Source organism: Cydia pomonella, chromosome 2 (assembly GCF_033807575.1).
Source record: "Cydia pomonella isolate Wapato2018A chromosome 2, ilCydPomo1, whole genome shotgun sequence".
In the NCBI taxonomy this organism is placed as follows: Eukaryota; Metazoa; Arthropoda; class Insecta; order Lepidoptera; family Tortricidae; genus Cydia; species Cydia pomonella.
Genome location: NC_084704.1, coordinates 26,591,253 through 26,610,916, shown reverse-complemented (window position 1 = coordinate 26,610,916; position 19,664 = coordinate 26,591,253). Strand labels below are relative to the sequence as shown.

The 19,664-nt window shown below is 34.9% G+C and overlaps 1 protein-coding gene across 1 annotated transcript in view; it reads left to right on the top strand.

Annotated features, from left to right (window-relative positions):
* The first annotated feature begins 767 nt into the window (after positions 1-767).
* The window catches only part of LOC133534755 (ATP-binding cassette sub-family G member 1-like), a 50,946-nt gene continuing 32,049 nt past the window's right edge, over positions 768-19,664 (top strand). Inside the window, exons 1-2 of the mRNA XM_061874017.1 lie at positions 768-996; positions 15,564-15,755. Coding sequence (XP_061730001.1) covers positions 15,629-15,755 — 127 coding nt within the window. The 5' untranslated portion in view covers positions 768-996; positions 15,564-15,628. The remainder of the gene's footprint in view (positions 997-15,563; positions 15,756-19,664) is intronic.

Here is a 19,664-nt window from a genome sequence, read left to right as displayed (position 1 = left end):
GGCAGGATAAGGCAATTATTTAATAAAACTTTAGTTTTGATAGATAGGAAGTGCTTAAATTTATTAAGAGAGTGAAGGGAACCCATGACCTTTCGACTGATCTCAGTAACCTGTGCTCTCGAACTCAGAGTACTATCTAAAAGAACACCCAGATCTTTAACACTTTCCGTGCTTTTCCGGGATTCAAACTCTATACCAAATTTCATCTAAATCTGTTCAGCGGCTTAAGCGTGAAGAGGTAACAGACAGACCGATTGACAAACAACTCAGTCCGTCAGGTCAGTCCAGGGTCACGTCCAGGGTCCAGGGTAGGGGTAGTCTAGTGCGTCCTTAGTCGTGAATAAGGTTTTGTTAAATATTTTATTTTTGATATGATATACCTTACCTTTTATCGCTGCCTGTACATTTTTTTTAATAATCGTATGTTTTTTTAATCATCGTAATTAACATTGCATTGTCACAAGAGTCGCAGGGTAAAACATCCAATGGTTGGCACTGAAAAGTTGACACATGTTTTTGTATTTGTAAGGTACCAACATTAAGGTCCCTAGATGTGTTTAATTTTAGCTCAATTAAGTGTGAGAAATGGGTTATAATTTTGTGAGTTAAAAATAAAAACTTATAAAAATTTCGAGAGGGTCAAAGATTTAGTTGACTGGTTTCGTCATTCTAATCTCGTCTTACATGGACCTAGAAAGAGCCCGTTTCTGATTTTAAAATCAGAATCGGGCTTATCGATATACGAGCATGTAGTATGTACAAATTCTGCATTGGCAGGATGCCAGCCTCTGGCACGGCAAGAATGACAGCCACTCGTGGGTGCTACGACGGCGGCACGGGCAGTGCTCCGGCGCACGCTCCTTGCGCTAGTCGGTCCGCGGCCCTTGCAAGCGCGCCACGCTCGGCCTATGCTTACCGGTGTTACCCTGTTTAATGAAATTACAAACAGTGGTGCCTTGTGAACTTCTATATAATACAAGACATCTATATAATCAGGTAAGTTTACACGTATTTTTAAATAGCACTCGAGATATAAAAATGTATATTAAAGTTTACCGTTACGCTTACCCAAAGGATTGCACAGTATTTTCTGTCTGTAAATAATCAAAAATGATGCTGGATTTTGGTGCATAGATATACAATTTTCGTTAGTTGGTGCATATTATATCAACCCAGCCGGGCAGCCGGTTTTCTCATAATCAGACTGTAAACAAAGCCGAGCACAATCTCAGAGAAGTGCTTGCAATTAGTGACTGAAATATACAAAATATGACCTACTTTATTTATGCACTTAACCTTATTTTTCGTCTTTAACCTACTTCTGAAGTAACTATTACCTACACCGTGTCCTTTGTCTTTACCGAAGTAAGTTATCCTGTACTTAACCTTAGTTAAAAAATTCCCAGATAGAACAATACAATAACAAGTGAAATATTTTGTTTTAACAGGATCATTTAGATATTTGCTAATTATACCATATTACTGGATTCATCGACATAATCATAAATCGGATTAGGAGGCCAAATATAATGACGAGTATGGGATATGGATAAACTCAATTATCGATGTTTTCCCCTACCTATACTTCCCATAGGTATGACATGATCGCTCCAAATTTGTTTCGTAAAAAATTACAGGAACCGGCGTAGTTTCATGTTTAAGATCTTTTATATTTTATTTGTATATGACGTCATAGAATATTGCATTTATTTTATAGCTACGTGAATACGTGGTTGACTTTGTTATTAGTCTATCTATAAGTACATTTAATTTATTAAATATTAAATAGATATGTAAATGTTTTTTTTGGAAGGAACGGTGCATATTAAAATCCTTTTAATTGTGTCATTTTCTTGCATAGTGTTGTATTTTATTATTCCTTGCAGATATTTGAATACAAAACTAGGCTGTAAATATCATTGCTAACCGTAGACTGTAGCCATTGTATGTATAAATGGCAAGTGGCTCTTCCTTACGGTCAAGGTTAAAAGTTAACGAGAAAGAGGGCAATGACCTTACGAAGCAAATGGAGGGTAAGCAGTTTAGACCTGTGAACAACTTTTTATAATCAAATACTTTGAGTTTCTTATATGTAGTATGTAAATATTTAAAAACGTAGTGGGTAAAGTTTTAAATTAAACTAAATTGACTATTTTACAAATGAAAGATAACTACGAGTCCTTCGGTCTGTTATAGTAAATACCCCTATAATGGACGTGACACCAATAATGAGACGTATATACAAGTAGTGAGACGTACAATAACCACAAATCCTGTAACATAAGTAGGTATTTAACATCTTTTTTATCACTGGCTACATTTTACCATAAACAAGAGTTATCGAGCTAAGTTTGGCGTTTCATTAATTTCTGTTTCAAAAGAAGTGGCGTCATGATGTCCAGGACTGCATGGCGCCATTTCTTGGTTTCTTGTTTACTGAATCTTTAACTTAACAGGTCGAAAACATAAAAAAACGAATAGGACATACAAATTTTAAAGCGCAAAGCAGTAGAAAAAAATCTCTTAAATGTCTCATCATGATTCGTGCCGTTACAAGTACCTACGTCCTTAAGCTTACGGTATTACGGTAAGCCGCAGAATTGATCTAACCTTTTTAAAGCCTATGATCATGCGCCATATTGCGGAATTTCATTGGAACTAAATTTTTCATACTAAACTAAACTGTGACTCTATACATGAGAAAAACAGCGCCCTCTTGACAAGGATCATATATTTCTGGTCGGGCTTAAATAATTATAGTTTGCGTCCGTTTGTTTTTATGCACGAATCTTAACCATGAGAGGATAACGAGGGGTAGGTAGAGGCATACCAAGCTAACTCTGCGTGGGATTTGCAATGACAAAGTGTGGTCATGTCATTATTAATGTCAAATTTCTATAAAAAAATGACGTTTATAATTCCACTTCCTCACTTTGTTCTCTTGAAGTCGGTGCAAACTTCGCGCAGACGGACTTTACAAATTTATATCGGAGTGCGAGGAATCAACTCTACGCATACAAAAACGATTATAGTTTTTATTACGATTGCGTAGTGACAGAAGCCCCTTTACCAGTTTCTTCAAATTGAGAACAAGGATTGGGCAGACGGCAGAGGTATTTTAAGTAAAATATGTAGGTACTTAAGAACATGTTTTATTTAGTATACTTTAATCGCAGTTGCGATTTGCGGAAAATTCATTTAATTAAATTTGAGGCCATGCTGCCATGAGGTCACGTATTTTAAAATGCATATTTTTTGTAACGCAAAATTCGGCTGTGTTGTGCCTTGTAAATAAATAACGTTTCTTTCGCGAGGTCCCTCAATTAGTCCCAAATTCGTCCGGTATTAGGTACCCCAACGTAGCTTACTCTACACTTGAGGTGACATCAGCTTTGGTGCAAATGTATGTAAGTTCCCACGTATTTCAATAAATTAAAAGTGATTGCAATATTACAACGGGTTTTAATTTATTTAAAATAATGAATTAAAAAAAACTTATTTTCTTATTTATACCATTAAAAGAGCCACCAAATAAATGCTGCAATAATACTTAAAATACACCATGAAAATTAAGAAAGACACGTAAGTAATCAGTAATTTTAAAGTAGGTAGCTTTTAATTGCGACTTCGTCCTCGTATGCATATTTCGTGGTTAGCATTTACACACATAATTCCAACCGCCTTGGACGGCACCTTCAGGATTCGTTTTTGGCCGTGTACCTACCAAATTTAGTTCAAACCAGTTCAATATTTAGTAACTACTTCTTAGCATGATAGTTAGGAAGCTTGCTATTAATGTGAACCATATAAAGAGAAGAGAAAGAGGAAAGTAAAGAATATTTTAATTCTTTCTGTCAGTCGTTCTACACCAGCGGCCCGTGGGTTAGTTATACTCAGAGAAAACTCAACGCCCTACGAGTCCTCTATAATAACACGTTTAGGGACCCCCTAGATTCAGCAGCGCGTCTGGCATGTTCGCCGACGCCCACGTAGAGGAACTAGAGAACTTCCACGCCATAATGCGCAAAAGAATCATGTCCATAAGAAGCAGAATCCAGGGTGGTCCCAACAGCATACCAAGTATGTTAGCGGATAGGCCAGACAGTCTTTTGCAAGGACATTGGGTGTCTGTATTAATAAACCCCCATTCTGGGGATGTTTATTATTTTAATTAAAAAATAAATAAAAATATAGAAATAGTTTTTGTACAAGTAGAAATAACCTAGCTTATAAGATATTTACGAGTATCTGATTAACAAATGTGGACCACTGAGTTGTCTGAATAAAGAAATTATTTATTATCGAAACAGGGCTCAAGGCTTGATGCGATCTAAGTAAATAGGTACTTACTCGTACCTAGTCAAATATCCGAGTGAATGGCACGCAAGCGGTCAGTTCATAGGTACGCAGGTAATCACCGGATGGCGTTGGCCAAATAATATCTATTCATTACTGACTGAATTTGATTTACAATGCTAAAGAAAAGCGCTGATTTCTAAAAGGACAACGAATCATGTAAAGAACGCTTTTACCTACATAAGTATGATTCTGTCCCTTCATTAAAATATTGATCTATTTTTGTGATATTTATTTGAATAAATAAATCTAAAATTCAGTAACGTTTATTGCGCGCAAATAATATGGACCCCGTAAGGGCACAGAAATATAAGTTATATTTTTATGCTCTAGTGTATAACGTAAAATCATAAACTACAACCCCAGTTGACTTGGCAATAAAATCCAAAACCCGCCATACAAACTGCCACTTCTGCAGTTGGTGCCTGCCGGTGTGCTCTCCACCCTACGCGGCAGTGCGCGGGCCCGAGGACTCATTTCTTTACTCTTGAATAAATGCGGCAAAGTAATGTTAAATTAAATATTTGATATTTATGTTTATTTTGTTCGCAATCGAAGTGTCGATTAGCCATTATATACTCGACCTATATCGTTAAATTGTCGCGGATAAAATGGGTTACTTTATGCCCTTGATGTATAATCTACAATGTGTCAATCAGTTTTAGGAAACTTGTAATATGCCTGTAGTAGACACACACAATATACAAACATGTAAAATCGATTTAGATACGTTTACATAGGAAAAAATATTTTTGCGAGGCAAGTCTATACTTATATTGGCCGTTTAAATTTACTGCCACAAAAAAAAACTAACACAGCGGCTAAATTTATAAATACAGGTACTTAGATATTTATTTGTTGCTTCTTTTGCTGAGTAATGTGAAGTAGGTACCTACTGGTATTCAAGTAACATTCATTTTAATGAGTGGTGGAATGGTTCATGGGTTAATAGCCTAATTATAAAGTCGTATAAACACTGTTTTATGTTTGATATTACATTTTACAATACATTTATTACCTGTTATTACAAAGTTCAACACATTCAGAGTTAATCCACGATAAATGCCTGTCAAGCAAACGACATAGTTATTAATGAATAGTTAGTTTAATATATGCATTATAAATATACAATAATTTAAACGTTGCCTGTGTAGCATAAGTATAAATAAGTAGCGAAAGCTTACTTATAAGTATAATATAGAATAAAATACAAAATAATTATAAGATTTGTAACTTTTAAACCATGGGTACAAAAGAAATCATACTACCTGCTACGAGAATTGTTTTGAAAATCTGTTAGTCCGTTTTCAATTTTTCTCCAAAAAACTTGCCTTCCAAAAAGGACGCAAAAGTGCCACGAAGATAGAGTTAAACCAAGTAATTAGCAGCAATTTTGGCAGCCTAGACAGTGCAAGTGTTATTTTAAACGTCAAACATCTATGAAATTATGACGTTTACTTATTACTTGCACAGGCTGGGCTATCAAAATCGCTGCTGACTTATCTTTTTTTTTCATTATTCTTTATGTTTATCTAGAATATTCGATATTCCATTTATTAAAACACAATTAAAATCATATCAAGACAGATGTCAGATCCACGACGCACGCTTCGTCAATATATACGTAAACAAGCAAAAAAAAATCCACAACACGCTTCGTCATCGTAATATGCACCTATCCTACAAAATGTATATCCACAACACGTTTCGTCTCTGGCCTACCTAGTATCTATATAACAAAAAACAATAAACAAATAGAAACCCCCTACTCTGATTTTCACCCGGACCAAAAGTGCCAAAAATACTGGCGGCATTGCCTCGCTGAATGGCCAGTAATATCTGTTGGACTAGGAAAGAACCAGAGCGAGGGTCGCAGCCCCTTTCTTTCAGCCGACGGCCTATGCACTTGATAAAGGCTTTCGCCTCGGCACACCAAGGACCCACCGTCTCAATGGCAACCGGGAATAAATTGTACACTTGCTCGAGGTTGGTGTATTTGCTGTGTTTTAACTTGGCCGCACTTTCAGCCACTGCGCCTGCTTTGTTCACCGTGTGCGCGAGATGAGTAGGAGCAAAAGTACTCACACACGTGGCATCCCAAAGCAAGCTGCGGCTTTTCGCCCAAGGAACAAGCGTAAGACCATCCGGTCTCATACCATCTAAACGACTCATGGCCCTTTCGCTGAGACCAAAGCTCTTACTTATCTTGGTTTGATTCTACGTTCATTTCCCAGAACTATGTATTTCGTAGTTCTTTTGAATGTTTCTTTTGACCTTTTGTTGATTTATCTTTTTTAGAGTTTCGTAGTCACCAAAAAACCCTTATAGTTTCGCCATGTCCGTCTGTCCGTCCTTCCGCGGCTTTGCTCCGTGGTCTTTAGTGATAGAAAGCTGCAATTTGGCATGGATACAGCTGCCCCTCTCTGCTTGTACCTGCCTACGCCCATGGAACATACCATCGCTGTTTTCGTATCGTATAGAGGTATGGAATCCTCCGGTCATAGGTGGTCCGATACCTAAGTAAGCTGTTTTACATAGGCGCTCATTCTTATAGTATCTAATTATGTCCATTAGCTCTGTCGTCATACAGCTGTCATATGATGATATAATAATATCATAAAGGTGCTTATTTATTGTAACCTATTTGTAAATAAATTACAGTTCCTGTTGGGTGACATCAATATTACAATATTATTTTTCAAGACCATTATCAAAGTTGACACACATACTGTTTTAGATAAAATCCGGCGAAGCTGCAGTCGTTTTTAATTATGTAGCTAGCGGTTCATTTATGGTTAGTTTTAAAATGTGTCTGTCTAAAGCGGGCTCGTGGACTTCCAAGGATGAGTGAAGAGCTGATGAATGACAGATATCTTTAAGTGGTTACCTACTTACTAAGCTAACTGAAATACTAAGTACTTCTGCCCTTTGTCGTTGATACCTACTGGTCGTTGTCCCACCGACAGTTGCTTAACCATGCTCGGGTGGCCTGAGAAGATCCCCCAATCGAAGATCATCAGTTGAGTTACCAAATCCCTTCACAGAGATGATCACGAAACGTAATAATATAAGGCCATGGCATATATTATCTATTTTAAGTTGAAAGGTCAAATAGCAGCTAGTTAATAAGAAACATTATCCTCGCCATTTTTTTAAAAGACCGGGCTATTTTATACTCCATATCTTTAGGTATTTAAATAAAAGTAAACAAACAATTTGTAAATTTTCGGGGAGTTATAACATTTGGTGGTTAACCAACCAAATACAAAACCGCCTGGATCTGTCACTGAACGACCTGACTTTAACCTACATTATTTGATCATGTAATGTTTTCATTTAACCCTCAACTGGCTTAAGGAGCCATTTGAAGGTAGATTTTGTTTACTATTATTTAAATATCTAAAGATACAGAGTATAGAGTAATGAGAATTCGCTAAGATAAAAAAAATATCCGTGTTGTCTTATATTGTGAAGGATCACTTAATAGGTGTATAACATGCCAGGGTTAGTGAATTAGAATCGAGAACAACTTAATCAGTTTCGGTACATGATAATGATTGCTTCCTCGCGGTGGATGACTGCGCACAATTTGCTATGCGTACACGCATATGCACGTAATCTTTAATCTATCTAGGTAACTACGTCGATAGACTCAATAAGTGGGCACATTTTAATTTATAAAAAAATAATTTATGTTAATATTATTTTATTTAGATATTTGTAGAAAGTGACATCTATCTGATAGAAAATTTAACATTTCCGCAATAGATCATCAATTTCGGTTCTAAGATAAGTAGTTATCACTAGGTCAAGACTAGGCTGTATTGTAACGGACGCTCTTATATGCTTAGGTATTGATAAGTATATTTTACTTAAGTGTCTCCTAGACTAATTCAAGATAGTTATTTATTTTACTGGGGGGCGAAGTTGCTCGCTACGGTCGTTGTTCAAAAAGTGTAATGTTGAGGGTTACTGTTCCAAGGTACGAGATTTAAACAAAATTTGTTAACGAGTGACAATATTTTTTTTCACCACACCAACGCGAGGAAAATAACTGTAAATAAAACATTATAAATCATAACTAAAAGTCTATGCAACCAGCCAACCTGGGGAAATTATTTTACCAGTAATAGAGAAAATGCAACTTTCGTAAAATCTGTTTTCTGGGGCAAAGTTGTTATTTAACCTCTCGATCTAATATTGATACTCGAGCAAGCGAATGATTCCAAAATTGAACCACGAGCGTAGTGATTGGTTCGAAAAGTGAAATCTTGAGCGTTGAGAGGGTTTCAAGGCACGAGGGTTAACTAAAGTTTGCCACTGAGTAATACACAAACAATTTCACCACACCAACGCAAGGAAAATACTAACTGTAAAATATCAAACCAAATCAAATCAAAATTAATGTTAATAAATATTTATCATTCAAAATCATCATTAAAAAGTCAATTCTACCAACCAACATATTATAAGGAAAGAACTTAAAAATTGCATTGGATTACTTTGCTTCACATGTAGATAAATGCGACATTCTCATCGGTTTTTGAAGAATCAAGAGGGCCAGCTGGCGTGGTGAAAACATATTTAATTAAATGTTAATTAATCTTTTAGCTATCTTCTCGCTTTTATTCCGCTTGAAATAAGTAATAGTACTGAAGTTGCATGCCCATGCTAATTAAAAACAAAAATTGCTAATATTTAAATGTTAATTCTTATATTTTACCAATAAACTAGTACGAGTATGTTAATTGACAAATATTTTTATGGTTACATTAACAATACCCTCAGAACATCTTGTTTAATTAGGTCCAGATACGGATATTTACCTACCAATGCGGTTATAGAAACAACAAGGGCGATTATCGAATAGTATGTTTATTATGTGAAGAAAAATGTATGTGAAGTCTTTATCAGCCGTAACTGGTCTAAGTATGTTGCGAACTTGACCTTCTTCTCTTGCTTTGAATCAATGTCAGGCAACCAGTTTTGAGCCTATGTAGCAAACGTAAACCAGGCCATCAGTCTTTGCTGTTTTGAAATTATTAGCAGAAGCATGATAAGCAGCAGCAGACCCTGGTACAGTGCACAATACCATATCGTCATTAATTATCATACCGGCCAAAACTCATTGTATTTTTATTATAGTTATAACAATGGCAATGTGTAGCTACGTCTTAAGAAACACATATTTATCAAAAGCTTAACTCATATTCATTAAAATAAATAATTTGCTTGAAGAGTTGTAGACTGAAGTGGGACTAGGCGGGTCACATCTGCCGCATGCATCGGCACCAAGCGGATGCCGCAACGTGGCAGGCCCAGACGGAGATAGCAGGACGACTTAGACACCTTCATTAGGAACTGGCCAGAAAATGCTCAACAACGGGAGTCGTGGAAATCAAGGGGAGAGGCCTTTGCCCAGCAGTGGGACACTATAATGGGCTAAACAGAAATATACAACGAACTGCTTTAAAAAAAATCAAAAAAAAAAAAGCTGATTAAAAAAATTGCTTTAAATTCGTTTGAACACGACGGCGTATTTTAAACTTAACTGAAGTCATGTTCTTTTTTTGATGAATAATTTATCGGCTTTAACTAAACGGCTGAATCATTCATGACCAAAATAATTTACGTTAAAAATACAGTACCTAAATATCTAATACCTTTTAAATTCCTTACCGAATTACGAAACTTCTCCAACGACGAAGTGCAGCAAACTAGGAAACAGATTGGTTTGATAGTAAAAGATAAACCAACCTCAACCATTGTTATAAAAAGTTTAGATTGTAGATTCGATCAAGATCTCACTGCAGCCGAGATGTAATCAGAGCATTTCATTTCAGCGCCCAACATTCATCATTCTTGCATAGTTTGCATTCATCTCTAGGAGAGTTATAGCATCAGGTATAAACGGTATTTCTAGAGTTAGACCAAGCTAAGTTGGCAGCGATTTTGATAGGCCAGGCGGTGACAGTGTTAAATAAACGTAATTTCATAGAAAATTGACGTTTACAATAACACTTCTACCGCCTATCAAAATCACTGCCAACTTATCTTGGGCTGACCCTTGGAATAATGTGGCTTTTCGATTCTATGGTTGTTGATGCTTCGTATATTATTCGAACTTATTTTTTGAGTATGTGCCTAAATGATTGTTGTTATTTGGTGGCGTAATAGTTATTTCTCATTGTCAACCAACCGGCCAACTTAGCCTGAGGACGAAGAGGGAGTGTTTAAATTTTATTTACCCATCAATCAGACATCAGCTAGAGCCTCTAGCCTAAAGGAAACTGTCGATTATTATATCATAATGTGATGGAATTTGGAGAATTTTTGCTTCTTGGCACCTTTTTCGTTGATTTGTAAAATATATCTTTAATAATATTTTATTTTATTTTATGGTCGTACGGAACAACAGCACGCTCAAGGTAGGCATTGAATTAAATTTCATTAACACGGAAAAAACTTGCCAGTCTCGTTCTATGCTTGTCAAGGATTGTCTGGTTTAGATCACTAATTTTGAATATATAATAGTCATCATTATGTAATTTGGAGATAATAGTTGGTGCCATACATAATTATAATACCTATGTATTAACCAATGGAATACATCAAGTACATATGTGTCAATTGTTAGCATTTTAGGTTGCAATGAAAGGTTTATTTTTTATTCTACTATCCTGAATTTAAGAAGCTATTGCTTTGTTTTTAAATTTGGATCGTTATATCGTCTAATATAACTTTAAAAAAAAATGGAATTCAATTTCAGTAATGATAATATAACTTATTTATTATATTGATATAAATACATCTCAAAGTCTTGGAGGCATGGTGTCCATTTGTCCAAGTCCGATTATTGAAATAATGTATTTTCCTGCACCTGGATTGCCTATACCTAGTTTTTTGTCATGGTCTGGAAGACATATCAAAAGACCAGCATATCTTAAGGACTTTCAATTATAATAGCAATAAAAATATTTTTATTTTTAGAATTTGTTATTTATAAAGGATTCTGCGACTCAGGTGGCTAAAAATGGTATTACTGCAATGAAACGATTACGTTTACGCTGGTAAAACGTAACAAACTAGAATTTCGTTGTAATATAAGCCTAGGCCAAAAAGTTGTTTCAGTTTCTTTCAACGATTGCAAGACTAGTTTTTGTTGCTACATAACAACTGTCGATCTAATCATTCTAATCCTATGTAATCATTCAGACCCGATTGCCAGTATAGAATTAGTTTGAAGTTCGGTAGTTACCAACCTAACATGTAATTTAAATCTCGTATATCTCTTGCTTTACAGTTTTATAACATAAATAAATATATTTATAGCGTTTTCATGTAACGTAAACTTTGTAACCCATACTAGCGTCTCAGCATCCTTTCTATAGCGTAGTCTAGAACACGACGCTCAAAAAAAAAAAAACGCTAGTGCGGGGTGGTCCTTAAGAACATGTTTATGCTAGCAGCGCTTTACAGACAAAGTTTAAACTGGATGGTACTGAAGTCTGAAAAGGATCGTTTTTCTGTATTAAATAATTCTTTTATAATTTTATGGGATATTCTGTGTGTGCCCTTAACCATTACCCCTCCCTTTTTTAACTCCCAATAGGAATAATAAATTGTCCCGGAAATCATCTCATCATCTAGGAGGAAGGAGTGAAATAAGGGTTAACTACTTATTGTACCTATTAAATAATAAATAAATAGATATCAGGGGACGTCTTACACAGATCAACCTAGCCCCAAACTAAGCAACGCTTGTACTATGTGGGGACTAGGCAACGATAAACACATACTTTATACATAGAAAACACCCATGACTCAGGAACAAATATCTGTGTTCATCACACAAATGAATGTCCGTACCAGTCCCAAATATACTTACGAATTGCTTAATATTCATTGGATTTTTTACTATACAATATACTGAAATTAAAGACTTTTAAAGATCTAGGTGATGAATTCTGTAACTTTTCTTTTGTATTTTCCACATGAAACTCCATCGTCCATCACGTATCTTCAAGATAATGGCGCTAATTTCTAAACCGTCAGTAAAACCAGCGTGCACTTGTCACCTGCAAATAGATTTAATTACTGCGGACGGAAGCCCTCTAATTACATTCTATTATACGACTAAGCATAATAATTAATAAAAAGACAAATAGTGGAACATATTATCACAGGTACCTACTTATGCATTTTTATGTCGTCACTTACTTAAATATTGTTTTAAGTACTCAGCGTATTAATAAACTCAAATTTATTTTAAAATGTGTAACAATTACTGTTAATTTGTGCCACATCAAGAGTAACTAAGTTCCCTATAGATATGTAGGCCATATGTAGGCAAACTACAGCAATAATTTACGGGTTGATTATATAGGTCATACTGAGCAACTTTCGAAAAAAAATCGCAAAAAAAAAATACCCTCCCATAGAAAATGTCAAGGTCAGACAGCCAAAATGTCAGTCAATTTTTTTTCGCGGTTTCGGGGTTGGTCCCATAGTAAAAGTTGCTCAGCATGACATATATTCACCCCGTGAGTTATTGCAGGTGACTAAATAAACACTCTGTATTTTAATAGTTAAAAAAACGTGTAACCATTCACAAACATTGTGTAAGTATACAATATGCAATACCAATAATACAAACTAGGGGTGTCCAATATGGACCACTTAGATACGGAAGTGAAATAAAGACGTTAGATCTATTCGTCGAATGATTTCATTTATGAAAATATAGTGACACATTACAATTACTACACTATTGACAAATAAATAATCAATCAATCAACTACTTATTTTACTACCGTATAGCAGCCTGCGTTGGCAACGAAGCATGTACATACATAGTACCTACTAGAATTAGTCCAATATTAAAAACCACACATTATAAAAGCCTAGATTTATAGAAAACAATCTGGATCCTGTCACAATTGTTATTTGTTTTACAAGGGGGCAAAGGTTTTGTTTAGCCGCTCGTGCTAATATTGATACCCGAGCAAGCGAAAGATTCCAAAATAATAAAGCGAAAGGTTCGAGAACTGGAATATTGAGCGTTCCGAGGGTCTCAAGGTACGAGGGTTAAACAAAATTTGCCTCCGTGTGAAACACAAATTATTTCACCACATCCATGCGAGGAAAATACTAACTATGAAAAACAAAAAAAAAACAAACTAAATCAAATCCAAATGAATGTAATAAAAACAACCATTCAAAATCATCGTTTAAAAGTCAATTCTACCAGCTAACATAAGGAAAGAACTCAAAATTTGCATCTGAGTATAGTTTCTATTTTTCTCCGTGAGCTTCTACGGATTATCGTCTTATCTATTGTTTAAAAACCGCAAAGGCGCGTGCCACTATGAAAAAATGGTCAGGCCGCATAGGTAGCGTTTATTGAATTACTACTCTATTGAGCACGGAATAAGATTCATTATGAACTAATACAGAATTCTAACAGAATAGCTGTCTGATCTCTATTGGTGCGTCTAAGGTAGGCGACTAAACGCTCTCAAACCAGCTTAACTTGTGACACTGCGATCCGAAACAAAGATACGTATTCGAAGACCTCGCTTGCACTGGTAATGCGAGCGCACGGCTAGCTAGCGCCAAGGAAGCAATGTTATGTTTTTCGAAGAGCAGGTAAAAAACAGGGCCGGATTTTCACACAAATATATTTGGGTGGTTTTACGTTCTTTAATTTAAAGAGATAAAACATAACACTATTTAAATAGTAGGTACACATCTAACAGAATGGGTTTGTGTAATTACAATAATAACGAGATATACTCATTTTTATAATCAACTGTTTAATCAGTTGTTTGCTAATTTTAAACTTTAAACATACAATAAAACAATTTTAAATAAACAATAAAACAATGTTAAAATAGTGATAAATATGTATATCCATTTAACAATCCCGTACTACTAATGTTAAAATAGACCTATATGTTATAATTATGTACACTAAAATAAAGATATTATTTACAATAGAGTACACATTTAGTAAAACATTTAAGTATACAAATTTATATTATGAGCCAACAAAAAAATAAGTAACATACTTATACATAATAGTGTATGCATAAAATAAATAAATATAAAACAAAATATGCATATCGTTTAGAGTCAAATCACGCTAACTCTTTTAAGCAAACCATACAAACAGTGTCAGTTTGTTAGAAGTCTGAAGAGTTAGCGTTATTCGACTGTAGGTAAAATCACAGAAAATAATGTTAAAATAGTTTTAAATATAAGTATACCTATATATTATAATACATTAAAATAAAGATATAATTTTATAATAGACTACAACATTTAGTAAAACATTTAGTTATAGAAATTTATATTATTATTATTTTTAAGACTGTACTAACAAAATAAGAGCATTGTTATCTTGAATGAATAAATTAACATTATTATTAGTCAACAAAAAATAAAGTTATATATAGCTACACAATATTGTACGTATGAAATAAATAAATATAAAACAAAATATGCATACATACATACATATGCATTTTATCTCTTTAAATTAAAGAACGTAAAGCCACCCAAATATATTTGTGTGAAAATCCGGCCCTGTTTTTTACCTGCTCTTCGAGAAACATAACATTGCTTCCTTGGCGCTAGCTAGCCGTGCGCTCGCATTACCAGTGCAAGCGAGGTCTTCGAATACGTATCTTTGTTTCGGATCGCAGTGTCACAAGTTAAGCTGGTTTGAGAGCGTTTAGTCGCCTACCTTAGACGCACCAATAGAGATCAGACAGCTATTCTGTTAGAATTCTGTATTAGTTCATAATGAATCTTATTCCGTGCTCAATAGAGTAGTAATTCAATAAACGCTACCTATGCGGCCTGACCATTTTTTCATAGTGGCACGCGCCTTTGCGGTTTTTAAACAATAGATAAGACGATAATCCGTAGAAGCTCACGGAGAAAAATAGAATGGATAAATTGCAACTTTATCATTAATTTTTGAACAATTAAGAGGGCTTTACCACGCTTTACCAGTTGGTGTGGTGAAAAATTATTTTATGAGTATCACCTTGTTATTTGTTTTAATCCTACTCTTTACATGACTTGCTAAAAAAATCAATATGAAAATAAACAATTGATGAAAATTTACATTTATTATTACGTTTTGGAGGTCTAACCAGGGTAGCCTATATTTATTTGAAAAATGTAATTTTCTTTTTCAGTCGTCTCACCTCGCTGCTCGTCTTCTAAAGGAATGTGGACTTAATTACATGGGCTACAAGTGACAATGTCAAGTGGCATGGAGGTCGGGGTGAACCAGCAGCTGGGCCGCGCGCACCTGTCGCACCTGCCGCAGCGGCCGCCCGTCGACCTGAGCTTCCAGGACCTGACCTACACCGTGCAAACTGGACGAAGTAAGTTTTTCGAGTTTACTACAGATAGCACTTTACCGGCAGCAGAGGTACTGGGCGCGCACGTAGATAATAAATAATAATGCACACACACCGCTTTATAATTTTGGAATTTTTCAATGACCCTGGTTACAATTATTTGTTATTTTGAATTTAGATACATTCCTTGGTACAAATACTCGCTTAGTAGGTTGTACAAAACGTTATGCGGCAGACTTTATTCTGATTTTATCAAAGTAAGGTCGGAAGGTTGTCGTATGGTCCGTCTTGATGCAACATATTTATCGCGTAAAAACTAGGTTAAATATTTTTAATAAATAGGTATCTCAGACGTTAATGCATTGAAAATATTGTGTTGTATTTCTTATTATCTCATACACATGTAATGAAATTATGTAATACGTACTTTATTAAGTAGCAGAGCATTGGATCGTATAATAATCCAAACTTATAGTTTAAGTAAGTAATATATAAAATCTAACGAAATATTTGAAAGCATACCTGGATATAGGAAAAAACATTTTTTTATAGTGAGTGAATGAATTCAGTAAATTTGTCTAAGTTCTGACTAAGAAAATAAGAACATCTTCTAATGAAACTCAGACTTTAATAAAGATTGGTGCTGTAAAAACGAAACATTAAAATATGTAGGCACATTGACACTAAATCAGGAGTCATCCGAGTCTAAAAGATATTGGTAAGTATACATGTACATATTATGATATGCTTAATTACTAATAACCTAACCACGGTATAGACAATTAGACATTTAATAAATATGTATCAATACGAAGGCAAAGCAGATGCACACTCTCCTGACTATACATAGATATAGGCAAATTACCATTTTCACAGACATTTTTTGTCGTAATTACGGAGTGGGTCCGATAGTAAAAGTTATCCTATAGCAAAAACCTGTGTTCGTATTCTATAGCAAAAAGCTCGCAAAATATGGCTAAGGGTTAAAAAAACACCTTGCATCGACGAAAGAGTATTATAACATTTAAGTAATATTGTATGTAGGACATCCGTTTACGACCGTACCATATGGTACCTACGTACGTAGAGTCAGATCATACCATAACTAACGTGGCATTTGTCTGTCGACATTGGGTCTACTGCAGGAGTGTAAACGCCGGTTAGTCAACAGCTAGAAAGCATTGCACGTGCCGGGCAGGGATGGGCTGTATATCGATATTTGTAATAAAATAACTACGGCTCGTCTTACGCTGTTCTTCCATATGATATCGGTTTCGGAGCTGTCAACAAAAAATAATGAAGCATATCGACTTTAATATCCGATAGCGAATAGGTAAATGTAAAGCAGGTCCGCCTTCTGTACGATAAGTTTTCTTTTGCGCAATAAAGTTTTAATAAATAATATACCCTGACGTCGGCTCTGGACCCTGATATCGATAATGTGATACCGTAATAAACCATACCACTCTGACAAAAACTGAATTACGTCATGTCACAAAATTCTTACGTGAAATGTGGAAAGAGGGATTATGATAATTCGAGTACGAGTAAACACTGAAAAGACTAGTTAAAATTATCTATAATGGAAAAAGTCAGGTCAGAGGAAAATGACAAGCTAACACGATCAATCTATCATAAACACGACAAAGCCGTCATACAGGTAAGTCTTGCCTGTAGATTATAGTTATTAGTAAACGCTTCATAATTGTTCAATGTATGTCAATGTTAGAAGCCTTGGAAGTGAACTGAATCGCTTTAAGTATGATTGCCATTATTAATGCATCCATAGAAGGGAATATGTGCCTGAAGGCAAACGAGCCCGCTAGCTAATACTTTTGAATTGTACCAAGTAATATCTACAAGTAGGTATTAAAAAGAAGTGTAATAATTATTTTTATAAAAAATTAAATTATTGAGTAAAAATGTCCTATTTAGGGTTCCGTAGCCAAATGGCAAAAAACGGAACCCTTATAGATTCGTCATGTCCGTCTGTCTGTCCGTTTATGTCACAGCCACTTTTTTCCGAAACTAAGAGTTATACTGTTCAAACATGGTAAGTAGATGTATTATATGAACCCCATTAAGATTTTCACACAAAAATAGAAAAAAAAACGATAAATTTTGGGGGTTCCCCATACTTACAACTGAAACTCAAAAAATCTTTTTTCATCAAACCCATACGTGTGGGGTATGGGGGATAGGTCTTCAAAAATGATATTGAGGTTTCTAATATATGTTTTTCTAAACTGAATAGTTTGCGCGAGAGACACTTCCAAAGTGGTAAAATGTGTCACCCCCCTGTAATGAAGAGAGAATGATAAACCTAAAAAAAATATATGATGTACATTACCATGCAAACTTCCATCGAGAATTGGTTTGAACGAGATCTAGTACGTAGTTTTTTTGTAATACGTCATAAAATTAAAAAACATTTTTTTTTCATCAAACCCATATGTGTGGGGTATCAGGGATAGGCCTTCAAAAATGATATTTAGGTTTCTAATATAATTTTTTTCTAAACTGAATGGTACGGAACCCTTCATGGGCGAGTCCGCTCGCACTTGGCCACTTTTTAGGGTTCCGTAGCCAAATGACAAAAAACGGAACCCTTATAGATTCGTCATGTCCGTCTGTCCGATTATGTCACAGCCTCTTTTTTCCGAAACTATAAGAGCTATACTGTTCAAACTTGGTAAGTAGATGTATTCTATGAACCGCATTAAAATTTTTACACAAAAATAGAAAAAAAAAACAAAAAAATTTGGGGTTTCCCCATACTTAGAACTGAAACTCAAAAAATCTTTTTTCATTAAACCCATACGTGTGGGGTATCTATGGATAGGTCTTTAAAAATGATATTGAGGTTTCTAATATCATTTTTTTCTAAACTGAATAGTTTGCGTGAGAGACACTTCCAAAGTGGTAAAATGTGTATCCCCCCCCCCCCGTAACTTCTAAAATAAAAGAATGAAAAATCTAAAAAAATATATGATATACATTGCCATGCAAACTTCCACCGAAAATTGGTTTGAACGAGATCTAGTAAGTAGTTTTTTTTTAATACGTCATAAAATTAAAAAAAAAATTTTTTTTTCATCAAACCCATACGTGTGGGGTATCTACGGATAGGTCTTCAAAAATGATATTTAGGTTTCTAATATCATTTTTTTCTAAACTGAATAGTTTGCGCGAGAGACACTTCCAAAGTGAAAAAATGTGTCCCCCCCCCCTGTAACTTCTAAAATAACAGAATGAAAAATCTAAAAAAAATATGTGATATACATTACCATGCAAACTTCCACCGAAAATTGGTTTGAACGAGATCTAGTAAGTAGTTTTTTTAATACGTCATAAATGGTACGGAACCCTTCATGGGCGAGTCCGATTCGCACTTGGCCGCTTTTTACTCAATAGTTTGGCCAGAATTCAATGAAAAGTTCAAAATAAATTTCTAAAATACGAAATAATTAAGTATTTTTTGTAGCAAACATTTTTTTATTTTACTTTTAGCACTAACAGTTCAACCTTACGTGCTAATCAGTGTTGTGTTACTTAGCTCTAACATGCAGATAGGTGAGATAGGTACTTAATTAAGTGCCTTTAATTACAGTAAAACATAGCTATAAAATGAATTACAATTGAAATAAAAACAAATTAAACGAGCAAAATGTCAGAAAATTATAATACAATGTCAATTTACAGTTTAAATGAAGAATGACTTTTTGCCACTATTGACTCAAGGTACTGGCTGGATGATGTCAGAAATTGATTTTCAGAGGTGTAAAATATGTCAAGTTGGCTATCGCTGTTTAACGGCCCGATTCGAAGAATGAAATACGATAACGATAAGTTCTGGTTTAGATAAATTCCCATTTAGATATCGTTTGTGTGTCGTATAATTGACACAAGCAGCTCAATTCGGGCAACCAATGT